This window comes from Hippocampus bargibanti, linkage group LG04 (genome assembly GCF_051943395.1).
Source record: "Hippocampus bargibanti isolate YZ-2025 linkage group LG04, ASM5194339v1, whole genome shotgun sequence".
NCBI lineage: Eukaryota > Metazoa > Chordata > Actinopteri > Syngnathiformes > Syngnathidae > Hippocampus > Hippocampus bargibanti.
Genome location: NC_142737.1, coordinates 27,107,367 through 27,134,193, shown reverse-complemented (window position 1 = coordinate 27,134,193; position 26,827 = coordinate 27,107,367). Strand labels below are relative to the sequence as shown.

General features: G+C 40.3%; 1 protein-coding gene and 1 pseudogene across 5 annotated transcripts; both read right to left on the bottom strand.

The window, feature by feature from the left end:
• Positions 1–116: 116 nt before the first annotated feature.
• LOC148899592 (golgin subfamily A member 7-like) lies at positions 117–20,719 on the bottom strand. 5 transcript variants are annotated; one of them, XM_088994969.1, is made up of 5 exons: positions 19,869–20,006; positions 12,173–12,325; positions 9,261–9,362; positions 8,177–8,228; positions 117–2,762 (listed from the first exon to the last, which is right to left on the bottom strand). In XM_088994969.1, exons 1-4 carry the CDS (start codon positions 20,004–20,006, stop codon positions 8,187–8,189), a joined length of 435 nt encoding a protein of 144 aa, XP_088851095.1. In that variant the 3' UTR covers positions 117–2,762; positions 8,177–8,186. The 5 variants fall into 5 exon arrangements, with proteins under 5 accessions (XP_088851095.1, XP_088851094.1, XP_088851096.1 ...); XM_088994968.1 differs by having other exon boundaries at positions 124–5,100; positions 8,176–8,228; XM_088994967.1 differs by lacking the exon at positions 117–2,762 and adding an exon at positions 20,663–20,719 and having other exon boundaries at positions 8,213–8,281; positions 9,233–9,362; positions 19,869–19,994.
• Positions 18,437–19,783, bottom strand: LOC148899593 (zinc finger protein 445-like; annotated as a pseudogene).
• Positions 20,720–26,827: the final 6,108 nt, after the last annotated feature.

Sequence of the window (26,827 nt, the reverse complement as noted above, 5' to 3'; positions counted from 1 at the left end):
AGTTCTGTCGTGGGCTGCTCGCTGGACTCTCTAGAGGAGGTGGGCAACAGACGGACGCTAGCTAAACTAAAAGCTATGACGGACAGCCCCTCCCACCCCCTCTGTCAATGTATTTTGCTGCATTGTTTGGTCTGAAAACCATGTTGCACCCAAAAGCCACCAGAAGAGGGTGTCCAAGCTCCACATAAGGAATTTATCAGCCTGTGGAAACGGAGGTGGCCACAGGATTTCGCCATTTTGTGCCTCTTTTCTGGTGATCGTTTCTCCCCAATGTTGCCTCAAAATGGCATGGAATAAATTCTTTAATCGATTGCAAACATGTATGCTTTCCTCTTCAGAACTATTTGAATCATATTCATAACTGGACGTGTAACAAAAAAGCATATTATCCGAATCTGAAGCCATTGTTTTGATTCTCAAGCAATGCAATACGTCTTGGCGTGACATCACAAACTGGGGGCGGGACTTTCTGAAAATGCCCATTTGAAATGCTCATTTTTTTGCAGATTTTGGACACTTTAAGTCATTTTTATTAGTGTTTTGCATTTGAATAAAAATATCATTTTTCGTTTTGGGTATTTTAGATGCTACAAAACGTTTTCCTGATGTCAGTTAAGAAAAAGTGATATCGGTTGTCCTTTAAGAGTACAGTGAGACCTCAATTTACGAACTTGTTTCCCAGACAGAGCGTGTAAGGCGAAAAGTGTGTATCTCAAAAAAAAAATTCCCGTAGGAAACCATTAAAATGGGAATAATCCGTTCCCGGGTTTCCATAAAATATACTTTTCAACTAAATAAGCCTAAAAAACTACACACAACATACCTTATTCTATGTATAATAAATGTGCTATTGTATTGTAATGAAAGAAATACACTGCATTGTATCATAAAGTCACTTTATTTACATTTGTGATGGTCATTTATGGCTTGATGGAATGGCGTTGGAGATTGAAGGTCAAAGGGAATTGCTGTTTGGAAAGAAAGGCGCATTACATGAGGACTGTAATTGAAGAAATAAAATGTGCTGTAAAATAAAGTTTTATTTACCTTTTTGATGGTCGTTCATGGCTTATGGAAGGAGAGTTACCTTCCATAAGGACTGTTGGTAACTTAACCTCTGGTGCTGTTCGGTCGTGTGCTTCCGCCGAAGATCACTCCGCCAGCCGTGGTGGGTGTGTATTATGAAAATAGTGCTTTTTATAAGATTTTCATAAATTTGACGTTTGTAAGACGAAAAGTTTGTAAGATCAGGTGTTTGTAAGTTGAGGTCTCACTGTATCTGCTTTCTTTTCTGTGACACATCAGTGTACTGTAAGAAAAAGGATATCAACATTTGCAGAATGTTGAACAATGCCCGTCAAGCTTTGCCTTTTTTAAAACTTAGAGTATATGCGACCACCGTGAATACATGTAAGGAAATACTTTTTTATGACAATGAAGTGAAGCTCCATTTCCACGATCCTTTAGACAACTTGACAGTGATTGTCACTTGTTTGTTTTGTGACAAAATAAAAATATTGAACTTGGATTAATAACTCTTGTCACATCAAATGGGTCATCATCCAGCTGTAAGATGAAGCAGTCCTACATGGTCTTCCAGGGCTTTGGATTCTGTTGGACGAATTCATGTTTTTCAAGAATGTACCAAAGAGTGGCTTGATCAATTTTTTTTGTTAGGACTGTGTACACATGCTGCAATTAACAAAGCTTGAGAATGTGTTTTATTACATTTATTGAAGCAGTTTAAAAAAAAGGAAAAGGAAAAGACATTTTTTTCCAAACCTTCCAACCACATTAACCACAAAGTTTAGGAAACAAGTACTGAAATACCAATTCATAAGAAAGGCCACAGCAATGACTTTAAATAACCTTTGGAAGTCATAACAACATATAAACACACCACAAAATCACAGCAAAAATTTGGAAAGCCACAAAACAACACGCAAGGTGACATATTTTAAACCGATGAGGTTTCAACACTACAGCAGTTGTGGTTTTCTCACGACTGTGAGTAGTATTAACTCGTCGGTTTTGAGAAGTCTCGTGACGAAAAAAAAAAGACCTGTCACACAGTCAGTTTCCAGAAGTCTTCTTTCAAGCAAATTGAATACTGTCAAATATGTATTTCACGATACCGTGTAATAAAATGGCATTCTTTCGAAGGGGCATCCCGTGAACAGGCTTGTGCTTATGTTACAATATTGAAGCATTTGCACCCGTACCCGTGCACATCATTTGAAGTCAATCTCAGGACACCAAGATTCAAAAGTCTGAATTATTAAGGTTCAAACAGTTTTGATTTGTATGTTCCTCTGCAGTTCATGGGAGAAATCAAGCGAAAAAATGGCCCTTAATCGGAACCATCCAGTTTTGAAATGAGAAGTGTCCAGTCGTTTGTGTTTCTTTTTGGAATAGTGCGCCTTGAATAAACTGCAGCAAGTTGTCACTTTAAATCGGTCAATCCTCCTAAAGCACCAGAAACTTTGGAGTCTTGTCACATCTCTCACAGTTGAGCGAGACATTCCATCAACAGCCTCAATTTCATTTTAGATCACAGAAAAATATCAAATATGAATCAAATGGAACATTCAAATCTATTCCACCTGCGCTCTTTTGGCATTTCACAATTTTAAACACGAATGACGCATTTCAGACTGGATGCATCTTTTTTTGACCAGTTGGTGCCAGCTCACTCGGCTTTACCGGGAAATCAGAAATCAATCAAGCATGACATTCGACCCTCAAGCGATGTTTTTCTGTTCCAAAATACAAAAAATAAGCAATACATAACAATTAGGTTTTTTTATCAATATTTTAAAAAAATGTGTTTTGTTTTAGCAGTGGAAATACCACTTTGGTCAAAGGGTTCAACATTTTACACACATTAACTCATTCACTGCCAGACATGTGCAAAAATGTGTCCATTCAAGTGCCAGGGTTTTTGTCATCGTCACTCAGATTACAGGACACACAAAATATTGAGTTTTGGGACTACATAAACATTCAATGCAGCAAAAGAAAACAGAGACTCTCTTCTGTCGTCAGTGAAAAATAGTTAATTCCTAAGTTATATAGGTCTAGAGTAATATGAGGTGTAAGTGGGGGCTGCTGTACAAAAGGCAAATGCGAGAAGGACAAACATTGCCAGATGTCTGACCTGCGCTTTATCGCCCCCCCTGCAAGAAAAACCAAAACCCGAACAAATTCAGGAATGGCGCTCAATTCCCGAATACATTCAAGAATGGCAGTGAATGAGTTAAAAATAACAATAATAATTATAATAATAACCAGTGACGTGCAGTGAGGTTCATGGCTGGTGAGGCACTGACGTCATCAGTCAGATTTACAAACATATGAACTCCACAGAGTAGCTTAGTCACCATTTGAGTGGCATCCGTTAACGTGTTCTGTTTAAAATGTCAGCATTCTTTATATCCTGTATACAAACTGTAGCATAGAAAAAAAGAATTAAAAAAACATTATTATCGTGTTACCTTTACTTATAAATGAAGTCCAAGTCTCTCTGTCTCAATGGAGATCACTTGATGTTTTCAGTCTTTTGTGCTGAGAATGAGCGCTTCACTGATGCTGTAGTAGCTGGAACAGTGAGCACGAGCTGGAGCAACTTTGTCGCTTCAGGAATAGTTTCAATGAGATCCTTCTTGGCCAAAAAGCTGAGAAGCTGTCCAGGAGATTTACAGTCATCCCTCACCGTTTGTGAGCTATACAGTCCGGTGTTGGTCTTCCTTTAATTATTATCTCCTGCTTTGACTGAAAGTCCAGTTTAGAAAATTCTTTCAATTTAGATATGTGATCCACCATTCTGAAAATAAGGCTAAACAACCCGAAAAAAATGACTGGATGGTTGCACTTAACTTGCTAATTGTTTACTGTAGCTTGCTGTTACTAATTCTGTTATTCTGCAGCCGAGGAGTCGCAAGAAGAATCTGTAATCACCAGCGCCCCCTGTCATGGGGCAAGAGAACTGTGTGCCTCACCTATGCCCATAGTTTTGATCAAAATAAAATAAAATAAACACTGTAGTCCAGTGCTTATAATGTACAGTGACTGTACATCATATACACCAGCCGAACTTTAGAAATTTAATTCATATCCTAAAAGCTTTTGAACACTTTAATAGCAATATGCAGAGGGACAGCAATGCGGTCTCACTGCAGAGCAAGCCAGCACAGTTAGCATAATGATTGCGCAATCCATGGTGAGGCTCAGCCGGCTGCTGCCTCACCGCTCGTCTCCACTTAGTATTTGAACGGTAAATGCGAAAATTCAGCGATTTTGAAAAAAAAAATCAAAAAATGGTGAAGTTAAATGGAAAATAACGTTAAAGTACAAATCACTAAATAAATAACTGTTTAATTTATTTTGTCATTTGATATTTCCATCCATGATGACAGGTGAGGTACAGCCTCACCTGCCTCCCCTGACTGCACGTCACTGATAACAATAATAATAATACAACTTCTATATGAACCATGATGAAAATGTAAACATATAGAAACTCAATGTTAATTTAGGGTAGGCACAGAGCTGAAGCTCTGTACATGAAAGGCAAAAAAAAAAAATATTGCAGTATAAAAGAGAATTATATAAAAATATAGCAGTGCAACTGGAATGTCTGAGTCTGTCAACAATCAGCATGTCAGTTACCCTTGGAGAGATTACAAACCGTAACCATAAAAATGTAGAGCGAAATGAAATGGATAACAGACTTGCAGCGTTATCAAAAAAAAATAAAAGAAAAAGTCACGTAGCATGTTGGTTTTGGACTCATTCTTTAAATAGAAGTCATAATTGCACAACTCAGTTCAAAAGCAAACAAAATCTAATTTGTCATTTCTTGAAAAGATTTTGTGCAAATTGGGGAGCAGTTTCACAACGGGTTTCGTGAGCCAGGTTGTTGAGTGGCGTTGACAGTTAAACAAGAGCAACCTTTCGAGAATACTGGCCTGTGTGTAACTAATAGAATCGATTGTTGAAACGCAGCGGGGTCCAGATGTGCAAGCTCCTTTTAGGTTTGGGGGTGAAGCGGGAGAAGTCACATTGAGTCTTTGACGCAGAAGCTCACCCAGAAGGCAAATCCTACCGATAAAGCAAAATACTGTGACACCATGGAAAAATATACATTCGTTGGGAACAACCTGCGAGCATGACAAGGAGCGTCTCAGACTGCTGGTGGTGCCTTATCACAGGAGGGTCAACAAATGAGTATTATGACATGTGTATTGAAATCTGAGGATCACCTACCCACAACATCTGTTTATGGCCACCATCTCATCAAGACATGCATCACCCTGGTTTGTGAACCACAACGGTTCACGAACCAGAGTCACTGCTTCAATCAATCCAAGATGCCGTACGGTTGCCTTCACCCGCATATACAGTACTTGCCCCTGTGTTTTGTTATTTCATTTATATGATTTTGATGGGCTTGCGATCCCCTTCAGATAACTGCATCAAAAAATTCTGAAAACTGCGCTGTCGTCGTGGAGACATTCAGTGACAGCAGACAAAACACCGTCAAATAAGTACCGGAGCCCTGGCTGCATCAACAGCTCGAGGCTGACATATCCGCCAACTTTTGAAACCAGAAAAGCCTAGTAATATGCCGGGGTCCAGGGGCTGGAGTCATGTTCACCTTTCTTTGAGCGAAGTCTAACTCCTGGAAATGCTTGGGAGTATTCTTCACGAAACGACTGTAGTTTTCGTTTAGATTTCACACTTTTTGTTCCTTTTTCTCCAGCAGATGCCATTACGTGACAATGATATATGACGCTTGACTCGATTCCAGGAAAGACCTGTAGCACGTGCATGCACAATTCATCGAAAAGAAGTAAGAAGGAACAGCTAGCACTGTGCCGATCGCCTGTTCTAAATTTTAAAACCGTCATTTTCATTAATAAACCGGAACCTGGAATGGGACAATGAAAATCGTACTATTTACTGAAAAACTGGAGTAGTTGACAGGTATGCAATGAATATATAGGCAAATTCAACAAATGATGAATGACCTCATGATGAAAAAAAAGAACTGTAGAGTTGCCGAAAACTGCAAAACTACTCAACAAAGTACAAATATTTCACTGTAAAGTGTCCTTAACAGTTTTGAAATGTGCTTTTAAATACAATGTAAATGCAAAAAAAAAATACAAAAATGTTATCACAAGAACTGGTTTCAATTGGTTTTCAGTGTACAAAGTGCAGTAAGCTTGCCATTACGTCTTACAACAGGCAATCATAAAAGAGTCAAGGTGTCTCTTTTGATGGGCCTTGTACTTGTTTGTTCCCGAGAAACAAATAAGGGACATAAATCACCCCTTGGCCCGTTTGGAACATGTGTACCTTTTTCTTACATAAACAACACTTACAGTATTTGTAACTAGGGGATGAACTGTGAACCGGATGTTCAGTGGAGTGTAGACTGACACACGGCCTTTGTCTTTGACTGACTAGTCGTTTTTGGCCCCGCACATCAGGTTTTAAATCGAATTAATCTGCTGTGGCAGAGATGGAAAATATTTAGGACAGCCAATACACTCATGAAGCAAACCATGTGGCGCAAAAGAGACAATTCAGCAGATGTTAAAAAGCTATCTACGGTCGAGAATCTGACTTTGTTGTTGTCACCGATTGTAAGGCGTGATACAGAATGGCATTCCTCAGAAAAAAAGAACGGTACAGTAAGATTTCTTAGCCTTCTCATAGTTGGCACACCTTTGTAAAATGTTTGCATTCTTGCAAGGTCACTTTGCCCTCATGAGCTTTCATGAGAACATCAAGTAACATAATCACGCCGGTTTTATACCTGACGGCGGCAGATGAGAAATGAGGTAGGAGACAAATCTCCTGAGTGCTAACTCAGCACATTTGCTTAAATACAGTGCAGTCTAAGAAAAGCTGTTGTGGAAGGACGATGCCATTCGATATCTTGCATGAAAGGATGAATCTGTTTGTATTTCTGCTTATGAACTGTACCCTGTCTTTTATTTCAATTTATTAACAAGGTAAAGTTTTTAAAATAATAATAGTACATTTACATTTTTTGCCATTTTCTTTTGTTTTTCCCCTACTTCATATGACAAGCTATTTTTTTCTTTTCTTTTTCATTTTCCTGTTATTTTTCAGTTAAAAAAATCCGGCACCTGATGTAGATATCATTTATGAAGTTGTAGAATTTTGGGTGTAAACCGAATAATTGTTCAGCTGTTTTCTGTTTGTGATAATTTTGGATTTCATTTGTTTTTAATGAAAACATTTGAAAAGAACAAACATAATCAAAATGGGCGGCATTATTCACAGTTTTGTTCAATGGAGATGTCGACGCTGTGGGATAGTCTACGTTGGTGCGGCTTGATGGATGGCTGCTGAAGTTGAGGATTAGAAGAGAACTATTTGGAACTAAGAGGTGCCACTTGGAATTGATTTACAAGGAAACAATCTCTTTTTTTCCATCAATGGATGCTACAGCTTCTTGTTGACTTTAAAACTTAGGTTGTAGGGGGCACATGTTGAGCATGATGTCTCTGATCCACCAATGAAAGGACACTTTCTTTCCTCGTTCATCTGAAATTGCTTTAAACAACATGTATGTGGGAAAAGTGGCTCGGATTGCATGACTGTCTGTGTTTTATGTTATGTGTTGTGTTTATTATTTTACCTCATGTTAACGGTTTTCTTAAGTGCTATGTTACAGCTGCCGCTGTTGTGAATGCGCTATATAAATCAGGATGTATTGTATTGTATCAACACTTAAGAAAGGCTAAGTGTCGTTACATCATGACACGACAAAAAAATAAGAAAAAGGTGAGTTTGTGTCTGTAATTGGGCAACGGGTTTCTAAAACAAGTTTTTGAAAATAAAAGTTGCAGATTACATCAAGTAGAGGCAATAGTAAACTGATTTTTTTTTTATATTATCATCCATTCAACGTCTGCATTTGTATTTTATTATCATATGTTCAACTTCTGCATTTGTTTTGAGTTTGATCAATCTTTTAACATATCAGATTTAAGTTACATTTATTGACAACTTTTCAGAGAAATAAATACCAAAAACAAAGATGGCACAACATCTGATGATTTGGCAATACATTAAAGCCAAAAGTCACGTTTCTGGTTATTCTGATCCAAAAGAAAATAATAAATCTTTGACACTCACCTTGAAAACTTTTATCTAGTCAGGCTTCTGTCTTCAAAAATAGTGACCTCAATCTTGAACAAAATCAGTCAAGGGAAAGCATTTTAACCTTTGTTTTCAGTGGAATCTAGGGAAGGCCAACAGAAACACAATATCTCACATTTACTAGTGTCGGGGATTTTGACCAGTTGCACAAACATTGCGCAGGCTTGGTTTGAGTAAGATCCTCCCAACTATTTTTGAGGTTGAAAATCTCATCTGTGCTCCCGTGACACCGCCAGACGAGGACAGATGTTGTCAAGTGATGAGTTGGAAATTCTACTGCCGATGTTAAAATAAGTGTTCAGGTGATACGTTTGCGTCAATCCCCACCAGGACTCCTATTGCCAAACACAGCACAGCAGCTCCCTGGTGTTAGCGAAATATTCCAGGACCCTGTCAGCCCAATAATCGCAGAGGCAAGGGTAGTTGCAAAGCTCTGCTGTGAACAATTTCAGTCATATATTTGCTATCTCTAATCTGATTGCTGCTCAGCTCCATTTAATTTGAATGTTGCATCGCTCTGTGACTTCCCCAACACATTCAGGTAAAGCATATAATTCTATGCAGATGCTATGGAATACAACACATTTTTTATTTGTTCTTTTTACTTGACACCACTATACAGGGTTTCTTGTAGATTGCCAACACTGAAGCTTTTTTCTGATTTATATTTAGGAAAGAAAAAAAAAACAGAGTAGCTTGCATAAGCAATTGCAGGCTTCGGGTGATTACGATGTGATGCAGTCATTTAATATTTTAAATTTGTATCTTTTTGTGTTTTTTGTTTTGTTTTTTTGCAGACCATACTAAATGATGACTAATTCATTTGTGTAGCTAAATTTTTGTTTTGGCACATAAAGCGTGAATTTCCCAGGATGCTCATTTATTTATTAAGTTTCAAATAGGATTTTGAGTTGATTAGTGTGGCCATTGTGCTGAGCTGAAGAATGAATCTCTTCATTATTTGCCAATCATTGTGAAGTAGTTGAATATGGCTTGAGAAATATTTGAACCAAGAGGAGCGTTCTGTCTCAACTCATCTCGGACGCTGAGGAAGAGGATACGACTCGAAGGCCTCTCTCGATGGGATCGGTGAGCAAGAGACCTCTGGGTGCGAACACTTTGTCATTCTGCTCCTGCACGTACTTGGCGATCTTTTTTAAAACCTGTCAAAAAAGCACAGTAGACAATTTCAAATACAGGTAACTGTACATTTCTCGCATATCCAAAATGTATGGTGAAGGTGTTTGATGAATTTGAATTAATGCACGGGTAAGATGATCAATTTAAATTGCGACATGTCCCTCATCAAAGTAATACGTTGTAATTTAGCAAATAAAGCTTTGAAGAGCACATTATCAAATGCGTTTAAACGCTGCTTGACGTACTACAACTGAATGAGGGTGTGCTCAAGACGCATGGAATTTTTCAAAACTTCACGTGAGATAGGAAAATGCCGTATACATTTTGGAGGATACAAGTCACGCTCGGCCAGATGATTAAGATACAAGTTCAATCAATACACAAACTGTGTTGACGTTCAAACTTTAAGACACTGTTTTTGTCAAGAAAATAATATAAAACTCTATTTTCCGCAATATGAGGCGCACCAAAAGCATTTAAAACCCCCGAGGCGTCCGAATCAGGTCGTTTGCAAGTCATTTAGTAAGTCTCTATTCAACATTTTGAATGGATTTCGACTTACGACCATTTTTTACTTACAACCGTTTGGCCGGAAAGAAACCCGGTCGTAAGTCAGATGTTACCTGTATTTGGTATTCCTGTTAACGTAGCGCTATATAGTGGCCGCATAGCACAGCTGCAGCCATAATTTTGACTTCTACTCTATGCACCTTACAATGCAATGCGTCTTGGATATCAAAACCGTTTAGAAATAGGCCATACAGTGAAGATGCACCTTAGAATGAGAAGCGCCGCATAGTGTATTAAAAACAGGGCTTTAAATGCCATCTACTGTTAACCCTTTACGGACGATTGTGCCAAATTCGGTACCCTAAAGATATAAGAATGCTTATAGATCGAGAAAATGAAAGGTAGCAGTTCAAGTGCCGATTGGAACTGATGCAGCACAAGTTGCATGTCCCTTTAAAACAGGTTATGTGCAGCTATGCCTTTAAGAGCGTCAGTGACATCATCTCCTTCTTGCGCAACACAATGTGCACTCCTCCATCTTCAAAGCTCCTTCTATTTTTGTCATGGATGAAATATCACGTAAGTATATGTTGTAACGATTTTATGAGCTATTCAGAAGAGGTTTACCTTGATACTGAAATGCATTAACTAACGTTAACTTGTTTATTTACCAAGAAATATGAAAAATAAGTAGTTCATCATAATGTCTGGTACAAATTTAACACTTCCTATTTCCAAAAGACCGTGAAACATGGTAGGAGCAGGTACAACACTTACACGTTTCTGTGAAGAAAAATGACAGGAAAAGCTACAAGTCGATATTTTATTTGGGGCAAATATAAGACAGAAGAATTACTTCTGAAGGCCTTGAGGACATTAGATTGGCATGTCAACTAAAATCATCTGAGAGAAAGAATTTGTAATCAGAAAATGTAGAAATTATTGTTTTGAAGAACGTAATAGGTTGCATTTCCACTTGTGCCTCAAATGATTTCTACTGAGTGTATTTTAATAAGATTCCACCGCATATAGCTATATTTTACATTTTAAGACTCGCTCTGAATATTCGGGAAGTCTTGTTTTTGAGTGGGTGACGAGTCCGTACGTGATGTCATGAAAAGACCGCCCCCTGACCGTAAAAAAGACCGTCCTTCCATCACGTCAATGTATTTTGCTGTACATGTTTGGTCTGAGAACCGCGTTGCACCCAAAAGCCGCCAGAAGAGGGAGTCCAAGCTCCATATAAGGAATTTATCAGCCATTTTGTGCCTCTTCTCTGGTGATCCATTGTTGCCCCAATGTTGCCTCAAAATGGCATGGAATAAATTCTTTAATCGATTGCAAACGTGTATGCTTTCAAATGACATCAATAAGCCCGTGTCTCGCCAAAGAAGAGCTTGAGAAGTGGCTGGGATTGATATATTGTTTCTCCATCTCAAAATGACCAAACACTCGGATGCATTGGGCTTGAAAGCTATCAGCACTAACTGATTATGCTGCAGAATGTATGTCAAGGGATCGCTTCGAAATTATAAAAAGGAACTTGCATATAGCAGACAACACAAAACAAAGAACTCAGGGAAGTTTCAAGAATTACCCAAATCACAGTGTTCGTCAATTGATGAACAAAATGTAGTCTATGAAGGTAGATTTACACTCAAGCAGTGTCTACCAAATACACCAATGAACTGGGGGTTCAAGTTGATTGTGCTGGCAGGTTATGATGGCTACATGTATGTATCCCATATACAGGAAATATAGATCCAGTCAGTGACTCCAAGGTTCCCGATCTGAACTATGTATTTTTATGTAAACATTTTATGTAAATATTTTATGTCAATTATGTATGTATTTTATGTCAATATTTTATGCATTTTATTATTTTGATAAGAAGCTGTCATATGGATAAAAGTCTAGTCTTTGAAGTTGCATTTGACATATGTTCCAAAAAAGGCACCCACTCAATATAGGTATTTCATGACGATTGTGCCAAATTAGGCACATTATCAAATGTTCTATATTATTGGAAAGTAATAAAAAAGGAAGCTACTAGTATGTTATTATATCCATCAGTGACCATAAAAACTGAACAGATTTTTTTTCTAAGTAGAAAATAATTCAGGCAGGTAAGGGTTAAATGTGCGAGGTAAGTTTCAGATAACTCGTCCGAGGTCAGGATGTTTGTACATATGATTTTCCAAGGAAAGAGCAGGAAAAAAGGTATTGCTCAAGAACAATGGCATTCAGTTTCAGTACTTGACACACTGGGCTGCAAGCCACAAAGAAACGAGATTGCTTCTTTGTGCACAAAAATGTCACTCACCTTCTCATAATGTGTCTCCATACACAAAAACACGGTATAAGCTGTCAAGCAAGCCAGGCAACCTTCAATATATGAGTGGCTTCCAAGTTTCTCTGCCTCAGCAAAGAGGTTGTTGAGCATCCGCACCGTCTCTTCAAACTGCTGTTTGTCAATCTTAAACAATACAATACAATACATCCTCATGTACAGTGAAGAAAATAAGTAACAATGTTAAAACAAGAGAAGCACATAGTAAAACGTAAGAGTTCTTCATTAGATTGTAATCCCCTGAGAGTATTCCACAATATTATAGAATATGAGCTAACATTCAAAACATTTGCTTCCAACAATGCCAAAAACTTGACAATTAGGACCTGCATCGACAGGGCGCGGACATAGTTTGTCAAAGCAAAGTCCTGGGAATTAACACTAAAAAAAACAACAACATCTGCAGCTCACTGTCATTTGTAATTATTGTATAAAACCGGTAGCGTCATTCCATTATTTGGGAGTCATGATAGACTCAACAACATGGAAATATATTTCTTTTGAAACGGAAATCGAGTCTCTCTCTCTCCCTCTCTCCATCACTCTCTGTCCATCAATCTGCATGTCATCTAGAGGGGACATGTAAAACGCTGATCCATTGACTTCCAACTTCGAATTTGCATTGTCAGCGGCGGCCTTCAAACCCATCTTAACCAAGTTTTGGATTACTTATTTAATATATCTTGGACTCTAAGTATGTACATATCAGGTGATGATACTTATCCTGGAAAGTTTAATGTGCCCTTCAGATTGTGTTCTATGAATGTCATAACCAGAGGACTGATAGCTGGATTCACACCAGAAAAATCCATAAATATGAAGATTCCAGTCCGTCTTAGATGCCTTAACTAAAATAAACAGATAAAAATGTCAGCCCCTCTCCTGGCTACCCAATTATAAAGTGAGCCACGACTAGCCAATATTTAAATAGGCTGCTTAACAGAGAAGTCAATCTTACTAATATTACTAATGTACGAGGTGTCCAGAACAGATTTTTGGATCTCTCGTGTGTTACAGGGAAAAGAAAAATCATTCGTCCAGACAAGCATGCAGCTAAGGGAATCTTGCTTTTCTCACAACTTTCCCAAGTTCTGCTCCCATGAATGTGGCAAAAGGCCTTGAGCTCTGTTTTTCATCTAACTTTCCAACTCAGATTCAGCGATTCAAACCACTTTTGTCTGTAGGGGCATCTGTCCATTGCATTTAGACCTGATATCTATTTATTTAACATTCCTACAATTTTACAAGTGTGGAGGGTATTATTTTTATTAGGAACGTGAAGAAAAATCAAGTCAAAGATAGTGCCCGAAAAGGCAGCTGTCAGCAAGTGCTCTAATGAGCCTTGCTTTTTTTGTTGTTTTTGTGTTTTCTTTGGTCACTTTGTGTTGTTGTGTATCGTGTGGAACGGATCCAGATTGTTCTTCAGCATTTTTGCCCATAACATTCAGTAAGGACGAGACTGTGCTGATCAATTGCGCCTTTTCGGCAGCACAAATATGCCAGCTCCGTTTTTGATTGGGAGGAATGTCAGTGCCATTTGACTGTCATCGTTGGACAGGTCTAGGGCGATTGTGATTTTTTTTGCGCCTGTAATGGGCATCATTTTCACAGCCCTGCTTTGTTCAGAGGAAAAGGTTGGTGCTGTTGGACAGTCTGTCCACAATGAGAAGAAAGGAGCATCAGCACTGAGCGCTGAGGCATATGTGGTACTGTCACGGCTTGGAATCAAAGCGGATTTACGTGGGACAGGAGATGTCTTTCCTCATTGGATGCTACAGCTTCTTGTTTGCTTTCAACATTTAGCATGTAGCACACGTGCACATTTCACCATGACGTCCCTGTAAAAAGGACAATTTGATCCTCACCTCTTTCATCTCGAAATGCTTCATACAACAAAGAGGGTGAAGTAAGTGCTTAAGATTAAATGACTGTATTTGTGTTGTCTTTTTTTTACTTCAAGATGGCGCCGCATGAGTGGCTGCCTTTCCAGCAGCTCCTATATTTTGTTATTTTTTTTACTTCTTGCTTTCCTTTCCTCTTCCTTCCATAACTTTGCTGCTGTGAAATGTAAATTACTTCACTGTGAGACTAATACAGGCTAATCCAATCCAAAACAAAAAAAGCAGCCGAAAAGCTCAGTTGACAAAGTGCATCAGTCAAATTGATTTAATATCAGAATGTTGTTTTTGTGTGAGCGTGTGTGTGTGCGTGCGTACATACGTGTGCATGTGCGTGCGTGTGCGCAAGGGTGTGTGTGTGTGTATGTGTGTGTATGCGTGTGTTGCAATTTAGCTGTCAAGATATCACGTGTTTTCTTTATTAATGTTGCATAGCTCCTGCTCGGTCACAATGACCCATTTCCACCATGGGATTGTTCCACACAACTGTGCTTTACACTTGACCTCACTTGTGCCCAGTTTTCTCATGAATACAATATCTGACAGATACAGTATCATAATCAAATTGGTCCTTTCATAGTTACTTCTTTTAGTTTTGTGGGATACAAAGGATGTCGTGCGGCGAGACAGCAAGCAGGTGGAAAGAGGATAAAAGTTCACTCAGCCAGATGCAGGAAGAGTATTGTGAGTTTTCTTTATTTGAAGTTGACATCAGTTTTCGGCAGACCCCAGGTAACACTGCTCTCCAGGTTGTCCTTTGTCCCTCTTCTTCCTCCTCGAAGTGACTGGCTCAGTCTAGTTTTAAAGGTGCTTCACCTGAGCTTCTGGCCAATCAAATCCCAGCCATTCCCAGGTGGTTGCAATCACCTTCTCAATCAGTCTCAGTCAATTAGTGGTCGCCCAACTCTACTGTTTTGGATGGGGAGAAATGCGCACCTTTCTCCCATCCAAAATCCAGAACACACAAAATTATTTAACATTTCTTTTGGCATCATGACATCATTCACACCCTCTCCTCAGAGTTCAGACATTCTTGACAAATAATCAGCTATGACATTTTTCTTACCCTGGCAATGCTCAATGGTGAACTGGTATGGCTGAAGGGCAAGACACCACCGCAGTATCCTCGCATTCTGGTGTTGCATGGAGTGCATCCACTTCAGGGCGCGATGGTCAGTCTGTAATCTGAATTCCCGTCCAAGGAGGTAGTAACGGAGTGAGTCAATTGCCCACTTGATGGCTAGGTCCTCCTTCTCAATTGTGGAGTATTTCTTCTCCCTCTCAAAGACTTTCCTACTCAGGAACAGGATGGGTCTCTCTTCACCAGCACTGCCCTGTACCAGAACTGCGCCGAGACCAACATCCGAAGCATCCACTTGGACTAGAAACTCCTTGGAAAAATCTACACTCTGCAGGACAGGAGCTTGACTGATGAAATATTTCAAGGCCCTAAAAGCTTGGTCACATGCTGCTGTCCATGGTAAAGGTGATTTGATGTTCTTTCTTGTCAGGTCAGTTAAAGGAGCAGCTAATGTAGCAAAGTGTGGAATAAACCGCCTATACCAACCAATCAGCCCAAGAAATGACCTCAATTGCTTCTTGGTCTGGGGAGGTGGTATCTTCTCCACGGCCTTCACTTTCTCCACCTGGGGCTGAATCTTTCCTTTCCCAATCAAATGGCCCAGGTAACGCACCTCTTCTTGTGCCCAGGAGCATTTTTGCTCATTAATGGTGAGTCCAGCCGCTTGTATTTTCCCAAGGACGGTCTTGATGTGCAGGAGATGGTCCTCCCAACCTTCACTGTAGATCACGACGTCATCAAGATAGGCAGCTGAGAAACTGGAACAGTCCTTCAGGATAATATCCATTAATCTTTGAAAGGTCGCTGGTGCTCCATGCAGACCAAATGGTAAAACTGTGTAGTGGAAGAGCCCTAACCCCGGAATCTGAAAAGCTGTGTATTCTTTGCAGGTGGGGTCGAGAGGGACCTGCCAGTATCCTTTACACAGATCCAGCGTTGTAATAAATTTCGCTCGCCCCAATCGCTCCAGCAGCTCATCAATACGAGGCATAGGGTAGGAGTCAAAACATGAGACACTATTGAGCTTTCTCATGTCTGAGCAGAATCGTAGTTGAGCGGTGTCCTTTTTAGGCACTAACACTATTGGGTTAGACCACTCACTTTTAGATGGTTCGATGATCCCCATATCAAGCATTGCTCGTACCTCCTGCTTCAGTGGTTCAACCTGCCGCTCCGGAATCCGATATGGCCTCAAACGTACAGGTTTATTTTCTTTGAACACAATCTTGTGGGTGATGAGATTAGTTCGTCCGGGTTTATCTTTAGGGAGGGAAGGAAATGATTCCCTTACCTCTGCTAACTGAATTTGTTTCTTTGGGGTCAGGTGTAACAAGGTCTCTTTAGAATTACCCCATTCCCTCTTGGGTGTCATCACAGCCTCATCCATCTCCTCCTTCTCAGTAACCGAGATTTCGCTGATGAATAGGCTCTGGGAGCTCAATGGTTCCGCTTGTTTCTCTGCATACACCTTCAGAAGGTTCACATGTAGAATCTGCTTTTTCTTTTGTTTGTCAGGGCAGAGAATCTCATGTGACAGGTCCTATTCTCCTTGTCACAGTGTACGGGCCCTGCCACTTTGCCAGTAGCTTACTTGGTCCCGTAGGCAGCAATATTAACACCTTCTGTCCAGGGTGCAAATCTCTCTCTCTCTGGAGTGTTTATCATACCACACCTTTTGGTTTCGTTGACTCTCCTCCATGTGCTTCTTTGCCATCTGCCTGAAGTTCTCCAACGTGTCCCTCATTTGAAGAATATAGGAGATGACACTGCGTGACGTCGCCTCTCCAGCCACCCAGTTCTCCTTCAGCATGTCCAGGGGTCCACAAACCTGTCTACCATAAAGCAAGTCAAAAGGAGAAAAACCAGTTGACGCTTGGGGCACTTCTCGATAAGCAAATAACAGAAAAGGCAGCCATTTGTCCCAGTCTTTACCAGTTTCATGAATGAACTTCCTCAGCATTTGTTTTAATGACCCATTAAATCTTTCAACCAGACCATCGGTTTCAGGATGGTAAGGAGTGGTTCTTATACCTTTAACTCCAAGCTGGCTATATAGGCCTTTCATCAGGTGAGACATAAAGTTTGTACCTTGGTCTGTTAATATCTCTTTAGGTATGCCTGTTCTCGAGAATAACTCAACCAAACATCGGACTACATGTTTCACCTGCATAGAACGTAATGGGTAAACACTGGGTACCTGGTTGCATAATCACAGATTACAAGAGCATACTTGCATCCTGAGCTACTTTTTGGCAATGGGCCAATAATGTCCATGGCTATCCTGTCATATGGGACACTCATGATAGGTAATGGCTGTAAGTAGCCCCTATCTGATTTTTTTGCTGGTGCAACCATCTGACAAGTGCCACATTGCCTACAATATTCTTGTACATCTTTATAGAGCCCTGGCCAATAGAATCGCTGACTGACTCTGTCATACGTCTTTGCCTGTCCTAGATGTCCAGCCCAAGGAATAGTGTGTCCTAAATGTAAGATGAGCTGCCTGTAAATGGTAGGGCTAACTAATCTAGGTGTTGCAGTGTCAGAGAGATACAATAAGCCGTTTTTTAACATAAACGGGTCTCCGGTGAATTTTCCTAAACACTTTGTGCTATTCACTGGCACCCCATCAACCTCATAAACCTTCTCAAACAATGATTTCAAAGTTGGATCATTTTTTTGATGATCCTTAAAGTTCTCTGGAAACTGCCACTCTGGTTTAATGCTCGTGCCCTCCATACCAGTTTGCATTGGAATGCTAGAAGGATCACATCTCCAGTTCTTTTCCTGTCTGCGCTGTCGTCTACTTTTCTTTACCTTGCCTCCTGCTTGGACAAGTGTATCATCAAGATTAGGCAATGGTTCCAAACCTTTTGTTTGAGACCTAGTGACTGCCATACATGTGCAATCCTTCACAATTTTATGGACAACATGGTCCAATACAGGAAAATCATCCCCCAACACGACATCATAAAATAAATTCTTCAATACGCCAACCTTAAGTATGAAAAATTAAATTGGCCATCAATCTCAAAGGTCATTTTGGTGGTGGGATAATCATGACTGTCAACATGAACACAAGTAATATTTACAACTTGATCATAATTGAGCATGTCATTACTGACTAAACTCCCTCTGACTAATGTTTGATTGCTGCCTGTGTCGGCCAGTGCTTTTACCACTTTCCCATTTACCGTAACAGATGTTGTATGTCTATGTTTGTAATAATTTCCATTTGGACAGCTTTCCTGCCCAGCTTTAGGAACTGAACAAAATTCTACGGCTCTGGGTTGGCGTACAGGACACACGGAAGCCTTGTGGCCACGTTGCTGACAATTAAAACAAATAAAGTCACCTCTTGGTTGAAACTTTCCAGACTGTCTCCAAGCCCCATTGTCAGCTTTACCAAAGTCTGCATGTTGAATGGTTTGAGGGCTCTCGTATTTCAGCTTTGCCGAGGGTCCCTTTTTCCTGTACGACTCCCGGTGTGCTGCTACGTAGCTCTTAGCCAACTCCGCTGCTTCTTCTCCAGTCTTAGGCTTGTGCTCCTTTACCCAGATGCGGACCTCAGGTTGAAGAACTCTCAGATACTGCTCCAGAATGACGACTTCTCCAATCTGATCCTTGCCGCGGTGATCAGGGCACATCCACCTCCTGTAAAGTCCTTTCAGTCGATTATAACTTTCTGTGACAGTCTCTCCTGTTGGAACAATCGTACTGCGAAACCTCTGTCGATAGGTTTCTTCAGTAACGTTGTATTTGATTAATACTGCTGCTTTAATGGCTTCGTAGGACTCAGCCTGCTCTTCATCCATGCCAGCATATGCCTCAAGTGCCTTTCCAGTCAGCAAGGCACAACCATAAGGACAACCTGGAGACCAGTGTTACCTGGGGTCTGCCGAAAACTGATATCAACTTCAAATAAAGAAAACTCACAATACCCTTCCTGCATCTAGCTGAGTGAACTTTTATCCTCTTTCCACCTGCTTGCTGAATCGCCGCACGACAATTACCGAATTACGTGCCAGCAGTTTCAGTAATGTTTTACAGAAGACCCAAGGATATATGTTGTCGTACTACAGTAGGTGTGAATTCATTTCTGTATTTTATACTTCCCCATTCAGTGTTTGACTTAAACATACATTCCATACAAAATATTGCACTGAAGCAACTAACGAGCAAATTCACCTTACCAACGACCGCGCAGAACGTATCTCGTTCTTAACATGGGGACCGTCTGGACTTGAAAATGTAAGAAAATTTGCAGACAGTGGTCATCTTGACTTTCTCTGATTATCTGTACAACGATGTTTAACATTGCGTTTTAATAATAATAACAATTATTATTATTATTGTTATTATTATTATTATACAATTCTTTTATAAGAGCCTTACAAAACTCTCAAGCACACTTTACAGTCAGAGGATATATATTTTTTTTTTTTTTGCGGGTGAGCAGCGGCAGCCACATGCGGCAGCGTTCGTTTTAGTGGGTTATTCTATGTAATCTCGTACCTAGAAATTTGCCCGGCTGTATTTATGTGATTATATGTATTGCCATTGGCGAATAGACCCTCAACCATGCACAATGAGGAGACTTCGGCAGTTCTTATTATTTAACACAGAAAGTCACCTACTGGATAAAAAAAAATGTACAGTATGTATATAAACATAAATGTAGTTATTTTACCTTGGTGTCCAGCTCAGAAGGGAACTTGGTTTGAAATTGGCACACAGTGCCATTACTATAATCCCTCTGTATGAAGACTTTAGCAGCAATTGCAGCCTGTTGCCTAATAGGATGCAAACTATGGGTCTGTGAAAACATGAGCTAGAAATGTCAAATGAGGAATACCGTACGTCATTTCATCAAATATTTCCTTTTTAACACATTATCATTACCATCATTGCTCCAGTTTTTATACTGTCGTTATTGTTATAATAACAATCTAGCGATTCAGTGACACCTCATCTTATTTAACGTAAATGATACAGAGCTTTAGTCACAATAATATATCGACGGGTACAATTGAAGTAAAACTGGCGAGGCTCTTATATCGCAGGAAATAGAATTATTAAAATGTCCCAATAACTGGGTTGTGTATTTAATTCTCACCGATGCCATCCAAATACAGTATAGCGATTCGCTAGCAGGGCACACGATGACACAACGGTTCAGTCTGTTTTTTACGAAAATAATTCCCGATTCCTGACGTCATTCCAGCAATTGAAAAAAAATGATTAGAAGCCCCAGTCAATCAGCCAAAATCGATATTTACGAGGAACATTATGGTGCAGCAATGTTTAAAATAAAACAGGTCCTCTTCATTTCAGCTACGATACAATTTATCGATAAAATGGGTCATGGTTGCTACATTCGATTTAGTAATAAGGTACCGACAATAATCTGTATTTTAATTACTAATCAATATCACACCAACAAACGTAAAAGTATATACTTATTTCCAATATAACCTCACTTACCTCTGCCATACTGTGACTCGTTTATTTATCTTCCGTTAATGATGCAGTGATACGTTCACTGGATACAATTTACCGTGTGGGAACGTTCGCAACGCAAATATTGTTCCGAGTCTGAAAAAAAAGTTGTTTTTTTGTTTTTGTTTTTAATAAAAAAAAAAACCTGCCCTCACATTAATATACTTAATGTGTCCGTATTTTTTTCTGCCGTTGCAACTAAAAAGGTCAACAAACCCGTGTGTCTGGTGTCAATGTGACGCTAGAGTTTGAATGGTCTCATGCATAATTAACAAACAAACACAGCAGCAGTGAATATCTAGTGTTTCTAGACCATTACGACAGACGTTCAAGCTTTAAATAATCACGGTCACACTTTTTTCTATTTTCTGATCACCTCAATGCTCTCTTTGTGACTGATTTATTTGTTTATTGTTGTGCATATGATAGGTGTCCATGTACAGACAGCACTTTGTGTGCAGCGTTGGCTATTTGAAAGTGTTGTATAAATACAGTTGAGTTGAGAGTTGAGTGGTCTTAGTCAAGGTGGAGTAAATTCGAAGATTTCTAAATACTGGTCAGATTTGGAACAAAACCCTAATGCCTCAGCGAGAGAGCAAAAAACAAAAAGTCGGGAAATTCCAATAGCACAAATTAATTATATTTGGGTCAATAAGCCGTAACTTCCAATGGTGATAGATGTGTACGAAAAGCCCATAAACACGAGTTTGAATTTGATTGCTCAATTAAGAGCACAGCACATCTGGGTTTTGAGGGTGTGTATAGTTGTGCAACCACATCATGTCCATTCTTTATTTTGATTTGTCCCCTCAAAAAGATTTAAAACAAATTTTCAATTGAGTGGTAGATTTGACAGATCAATGGTAATGGTCAAATAAATATGAGTTTTTTGGTAGGCTGTAATTCACAGGTGTCAAAGTCAAGGGCCGGGGCCCGAATCTGGCCCGCCACATCATTTCACTCGGCCCGTGCAAGCTAATGAATCTTCCACGTGTCACATTCAGATTTGGCAGCAGGTGGCGGATGCCAATCTTGTTATTCTTCACCGGTGTCATTCAGACATTGGATTGCTGGTGAATTGTTTGGCTTGCAACTGTTCCTTCCAGGTTTAGTATTTAGCCATCTCAATCTTGTCATAATCCTTCTTATTTCTTGTTATTTTGTACTTGCGTGAATTGAGTATTTCATATTTTGTTTTTTAGTCCCATGATTGTATTTTCTTTTTGCCTTTCGTGGGAGCATTTCTTGTGAACTTGTTTGTATTTCGTGGTCCATATTTGCCCAGCGGTTTGAGCTTGATTGTTATATGTGCGTATTAATGTTACCAGTTTAAACGTTTTGTATGGTACGCCTGTCTCCATCTGCTATTTTGGTATCCTGCTACTTATTTTGCTCCAAACAAAGTGACACCACGTTGCTTGCTAAAGTCTGAACCGAAATTTCAAATTGTCTCATGTAAACCACAATAACAGTCATTATTTTTTACTTCAAATTTGAAAAGTTATTCCTTAATTTGTTGTGCCCTCTATATGTGGAAGGGATTAAACATTCTAATGCCTTCTCCAAATTCATAACATCCCTCGAGAGGAAATCGTAACTACAATGTGGGCTGTGGCAAAAAAAAATCGTTTGACACCCTTGCTCTAATTGCTTTACATCACTAACACACAGGATTTAAACAAATGTGTATAGATCTTTTATTCTCAACACATTTCTTAATGTTGTCCATGCAAACTCATGCAACCAAATGCTACAATGGAGACGGTATTTCCCTTATTGTTCACACGCCCAGTTGGAAGCAAACTCTACTCCTAGTAGCCTCCTTGCTAAACAGACATGTCCGTTTAGCTGTCTGTTGGGGAAGCTGTGCGAGGACCCAGTCATAGTCTGTTGCACAGCACTCAGTTTTGACAGCTGGCATCAAGCTTGGTGACATAGCAGTGGTTCAGCCATTGAACCCCACGCCATAAAACTTGCTGGCATTAAAGACAAGGTTTAAAATTACACAACGCTTCCACTCAGTTGACGGTGGATTATCCAGGAGGAATGTCACTTACATGTGTTCTAACCAATGCAATTCATTACATTACCCTTGCACAAATTCTGTGAGCTCATTTAAATGACTCAGTAAGATGTTTATCAAGGCTGACTGCACAAATAGGTACTTGATTGTCTACAGCTGAAGCACTGCGGGTAAATGAATCATCATAATTCAATGATTAAGAGGTACGGGGCAATATAAGCAAATTCGTGACAGTGGTACATTGACCTCCAAAATACTTTTTCACATTTTCTGAACATATGTTTTTGAAACTACATCATGGCATAATAAATCACATGTGTCAGTACAGGATGAGCAGTAGATCTTATGGAACTATTCATGTGATAACAGTACCAATCCCTCTCTTCCTTCTATTGTGCAAAAAGACTGCTGTTCATATTAGGACCACCAAGAACTATCATTTGGGGAGTGGTGGGGCGGAAAAGTCGCTAAACTCTTTCGCAAAAATGTTGCTTGGTTGGCAGCAGTACAGGCAGTAAGACACAAATATAGCTCTTGTTTGCATATATAGTACTCACAATTGCACAACCATATAAATGCAGGCATTTCATAATAAAATGATGCAATATTTGATGTTTACTTTTGAAATGTCATTAACTCTACGAGTGGATGGAAAGGCTGTGGATAGATTGGATGTAGCCTCCTGACTGTACTTTTCCCAGGTCTAATTTAGAGGTGGAGTTTTGATGGGCTCTGGTGACAAGGAATACACTTCTCATATCTGTTCCATGCATCGAAAAGCATGGATGGAGTTCAAGTGGAAATTAGGGATTTGTACAAATTACACATTTTACTATTGCTTCACTGTGGGTTTGCTGGCAGAGGGCGGGCTAAAGAACCCACGCTCCTCTGTGAGGGCTGATGGGGGAGAGACCACTAATGAGCGCCATTTGGTTCATTCATTTACAACACATGAGGGTTAATAGTCTACCTATGACAATGGTTTTATTGCCGTATAGGCAAGGCAACACTTGCTGAAGTTGGACTCTCATGGAAATGTTTTCGTTCTCCTTATCACTATGCCTCTTTCTCGTTCTAAAGAAACCACATCTTACTCATTCATCAAAACCACTTGTACTTATTTAAGTTTTTGTAAAAACTAAAAAGTGCTGTCTAAAGAATTCAGCTTTCGATACTTTTAAAAAATTGATATGCACCTACTGTCAACCACACAATTGACATACTATATACATATATATTTTTTTAATCTCCAGGCCGGGCCAAAAAGACATATAACTCACAAGTAGTGAATTTAAATAAACAACCACAATACAATTTTTTGGGCAGTTGATAATATGTACTGTACTAAATTCAAAAGATGAACAAAGCATGTCTGGTGATGGGAAGGGAAGTAGTTTATTTGAAGAGTGAAGTCAGGCTGCATTCAAATCTTGGTTTGACACACACGCACACACACACACACACACACACACACACACACACACACACACACACACACACACACACACACACACACACACACACAGACACACACACACACATACCCACACACACACACACACACACACACACACACACACACACACACACGCACACACACAGTGAGTGAGGTGAGAGAGAGAGAAAGTGAGAGAGAGCACACTCATCCACCTCACAGTACAGAGGTGAGGTGCAGAGTTTGATTATCACAGGTAGATTACAGTATATTATTTTTGACTTCAAGATGGCGCCGCGAGAGTGGCTGCCTTTCCAGCAGCTCCTGTATTTTGTTTTTTTTCATAACTTTCATAACTTTGCTGCTGTGAAATGTAAATTTCTCCACTGCAAGACGAATAAAGGTACATGCAATCCAATAATTGAGATTCATGATAAAATGAGGCCATCTGTGGGTGTATTTATTTGTTAGGATGCAGTTCAAAAATGTGTGAATGCAATCAATCAGAGTCCTCATTATGCTTTTAAATTTGGTTTGAAAGTTTAGGTGATTAAAATCTGACAATAAATGAATAAGTATACAGAAAACAACAGTAACAATGACTAAATGTGCACTTGCGGGGCAATTACATGAAGGTTACTTAAAGTTGTGTAAACATTTTAACACATATTCATTATTCTGGAGATGTTTACTTTTTGGGAGTTTACTGTTTAATTTTATACTGTTCTGCATTTGGTGTTCACCATATTTTTTTTTTTAATGAATGAAAAATATTTTCTTCGTAAAATGTCGAATTACTCGAGCAAAAGCATGAGCTAGTCAAAACTAGTCGATGACGCAAACAAAGGTTGGGAACCACCCTGAGACGAGGAGGAGGCAAGTCAGGGTTCCCGAGCCGCGTGTGGCTCTTTAGCTCTGCCCTTGTGGCTACCTGGCACTTTTTCAAAATGTTTGACAATGGAAAAAGATGGAAGAGGGGAATGTATTTTTAATACGGTTTCTGTAGGAGGACAAACATGACACAAACATTCTTAACGTTTTCTAATGCTGTAAACATCAAGTTAGATGAGTTTAAATGTTTACTAACATTGCCTCCAAGATGTGCGCACATTTTCCTTACGTCACTGTTGTTTGCAAAGACAAGCATTCAATCCTCAGTACAATTCTCACATCGTAAAGCTTGTAACCATGAAGTTGACCGCGGGTCAATCGGCAGAGAGCCGGACAGGGGCTATCCGGTCCATTTGGACATGGACATACTGAAACGGTTTTGCAACTGCAGACATCATCCACAGTGACCAGGGTGGACATGACTGGGGTCCCCCACATCTGTCCACCCCACCATTATCGCTTTCTGTCCCCATGCAGATTGCAATTTCCGGCTAATCACTGGGCTACGCAGACCCTTTCCCGTTTCCCTGATGGTTTAACAACTTTGGGCAGCGTCGCAGCAGATGACCTGGCTGCCCACATGCCCAGCAGACAGCAGGGCATGCACGTCGACCACCTCCTTCCTCCCATTGCGCTGGGCAGGTATTTATTGCACACACCAGCTCATCCACCCACGCTGGCCGGCATTCCTCACTTCCTGACAACGAGGTCACCGAAACGGGGCAAGTTGCCCTCGGTAGTACTCCTCTCACTGCTATCTCCCTCTCTGTCGCGCCGCCGGGTGGGCAAGCTGGACGTGCAGACGCAGTTCATCCGGTCTGAGTGCTTGGATGAACACAAATCAGTTAATCTTGGATGTCCTTTGGCATCCCAGCATATGCCCCTCAGCCCAGGCTCTCGATCTAATGGGCAAGACAATGTGCTGTTTTAACTCGCAGCGCAAGGAGTCTTTCAAGTTAAACTCTCCGAAATCCCTCTGTAAAGTGCCCACAACTGCGCTGTAATCCAGTCTCTCTCCGCGGCTCAGCAGCAGCAGAACGGAAGTAACCTCGTCGATTAGTGAAAGTGTCAACTGTGCCGCTTTCACCTTGTCCGGCCCGTTCACTGTGTCGGCCACCAACTCGAACTGAGTCTTATAAGTCTCCCAACTTCCTTTCATAGAAAATGTGGGTGCTTTCATGGAAGGCCAAGCCACCCCCAGGGCGCCGCCATTAATGTTTACATAACACCTCGTGGCAGCAGCTGCACTCGCCGCTACGTCTTGGCGTGGCGCCGTAATGGCGGGCTCACGCTCATTTCGGCACGGATTGCCAGCATTATCAGCATAAAGACTCTGATTGCGCTCTGATGGAGCTCTGTGCCACTTGACACGAGCATATCAACCACGGATGGCACGGCTTCCTCCTTTACCTTTAAAGCAACCAAGTCGCTGTGCTGAACAGCTTCCTCCTTTACCTTCCACGTATCAAAGTTTCAGAAAAAAAAATCAACAGTTGGACGTGCGACGGGAAAAAAACCCAGGCCTTCTGACACCAAATGTCATGCCCCTCAGCGTGACAAATGATGCACACAGTCGTTGGCTTAGCGGGTCGGTCTTTTAATAACCAAAAACGTAGCAGTTGTCACATTTATACAGGAGTTGTTGACCGCCACAACTCATGCTCAGTCATTCCACTCAGGCTCTCTCGCGGACTCCTAGTTGTCGGGTCCTCCCTTGTCACCGTGACATCATGCTCCCCCGACTAGCCCAGCCCCCAAACACGAAAATCACAAGCACCGGACATTACAATGTATTTGTAAA

What these genes read in the sequence shown, in the direction of transcription:
- LOC148899592 (XM_088994966.1), bottom strand. Translation starts at nt 20,006, where the DNA reads ATGTTTTCACAGACCCATAGTTTGCATCCTATTAGGCAACAGGCTGCA. An exon ending in CTTCTGAGCTGGACACCAAG is followed by an intron (nt 12,326 to 19,868) that starts GTAAAATAACTA and finishes GTATTGTTTAAG; the next exon opens with ATTGACAAACAGCAGTTTGA. An exon ending in TGGAGACACATTATGAGAAG is followed by an intron (nt 9,363 to 12,172) that starts GTGAGTGACATT and finishes CTTTTTTGACAG; the next exon opens with GTTTTAAAAAAGATCGCCAA.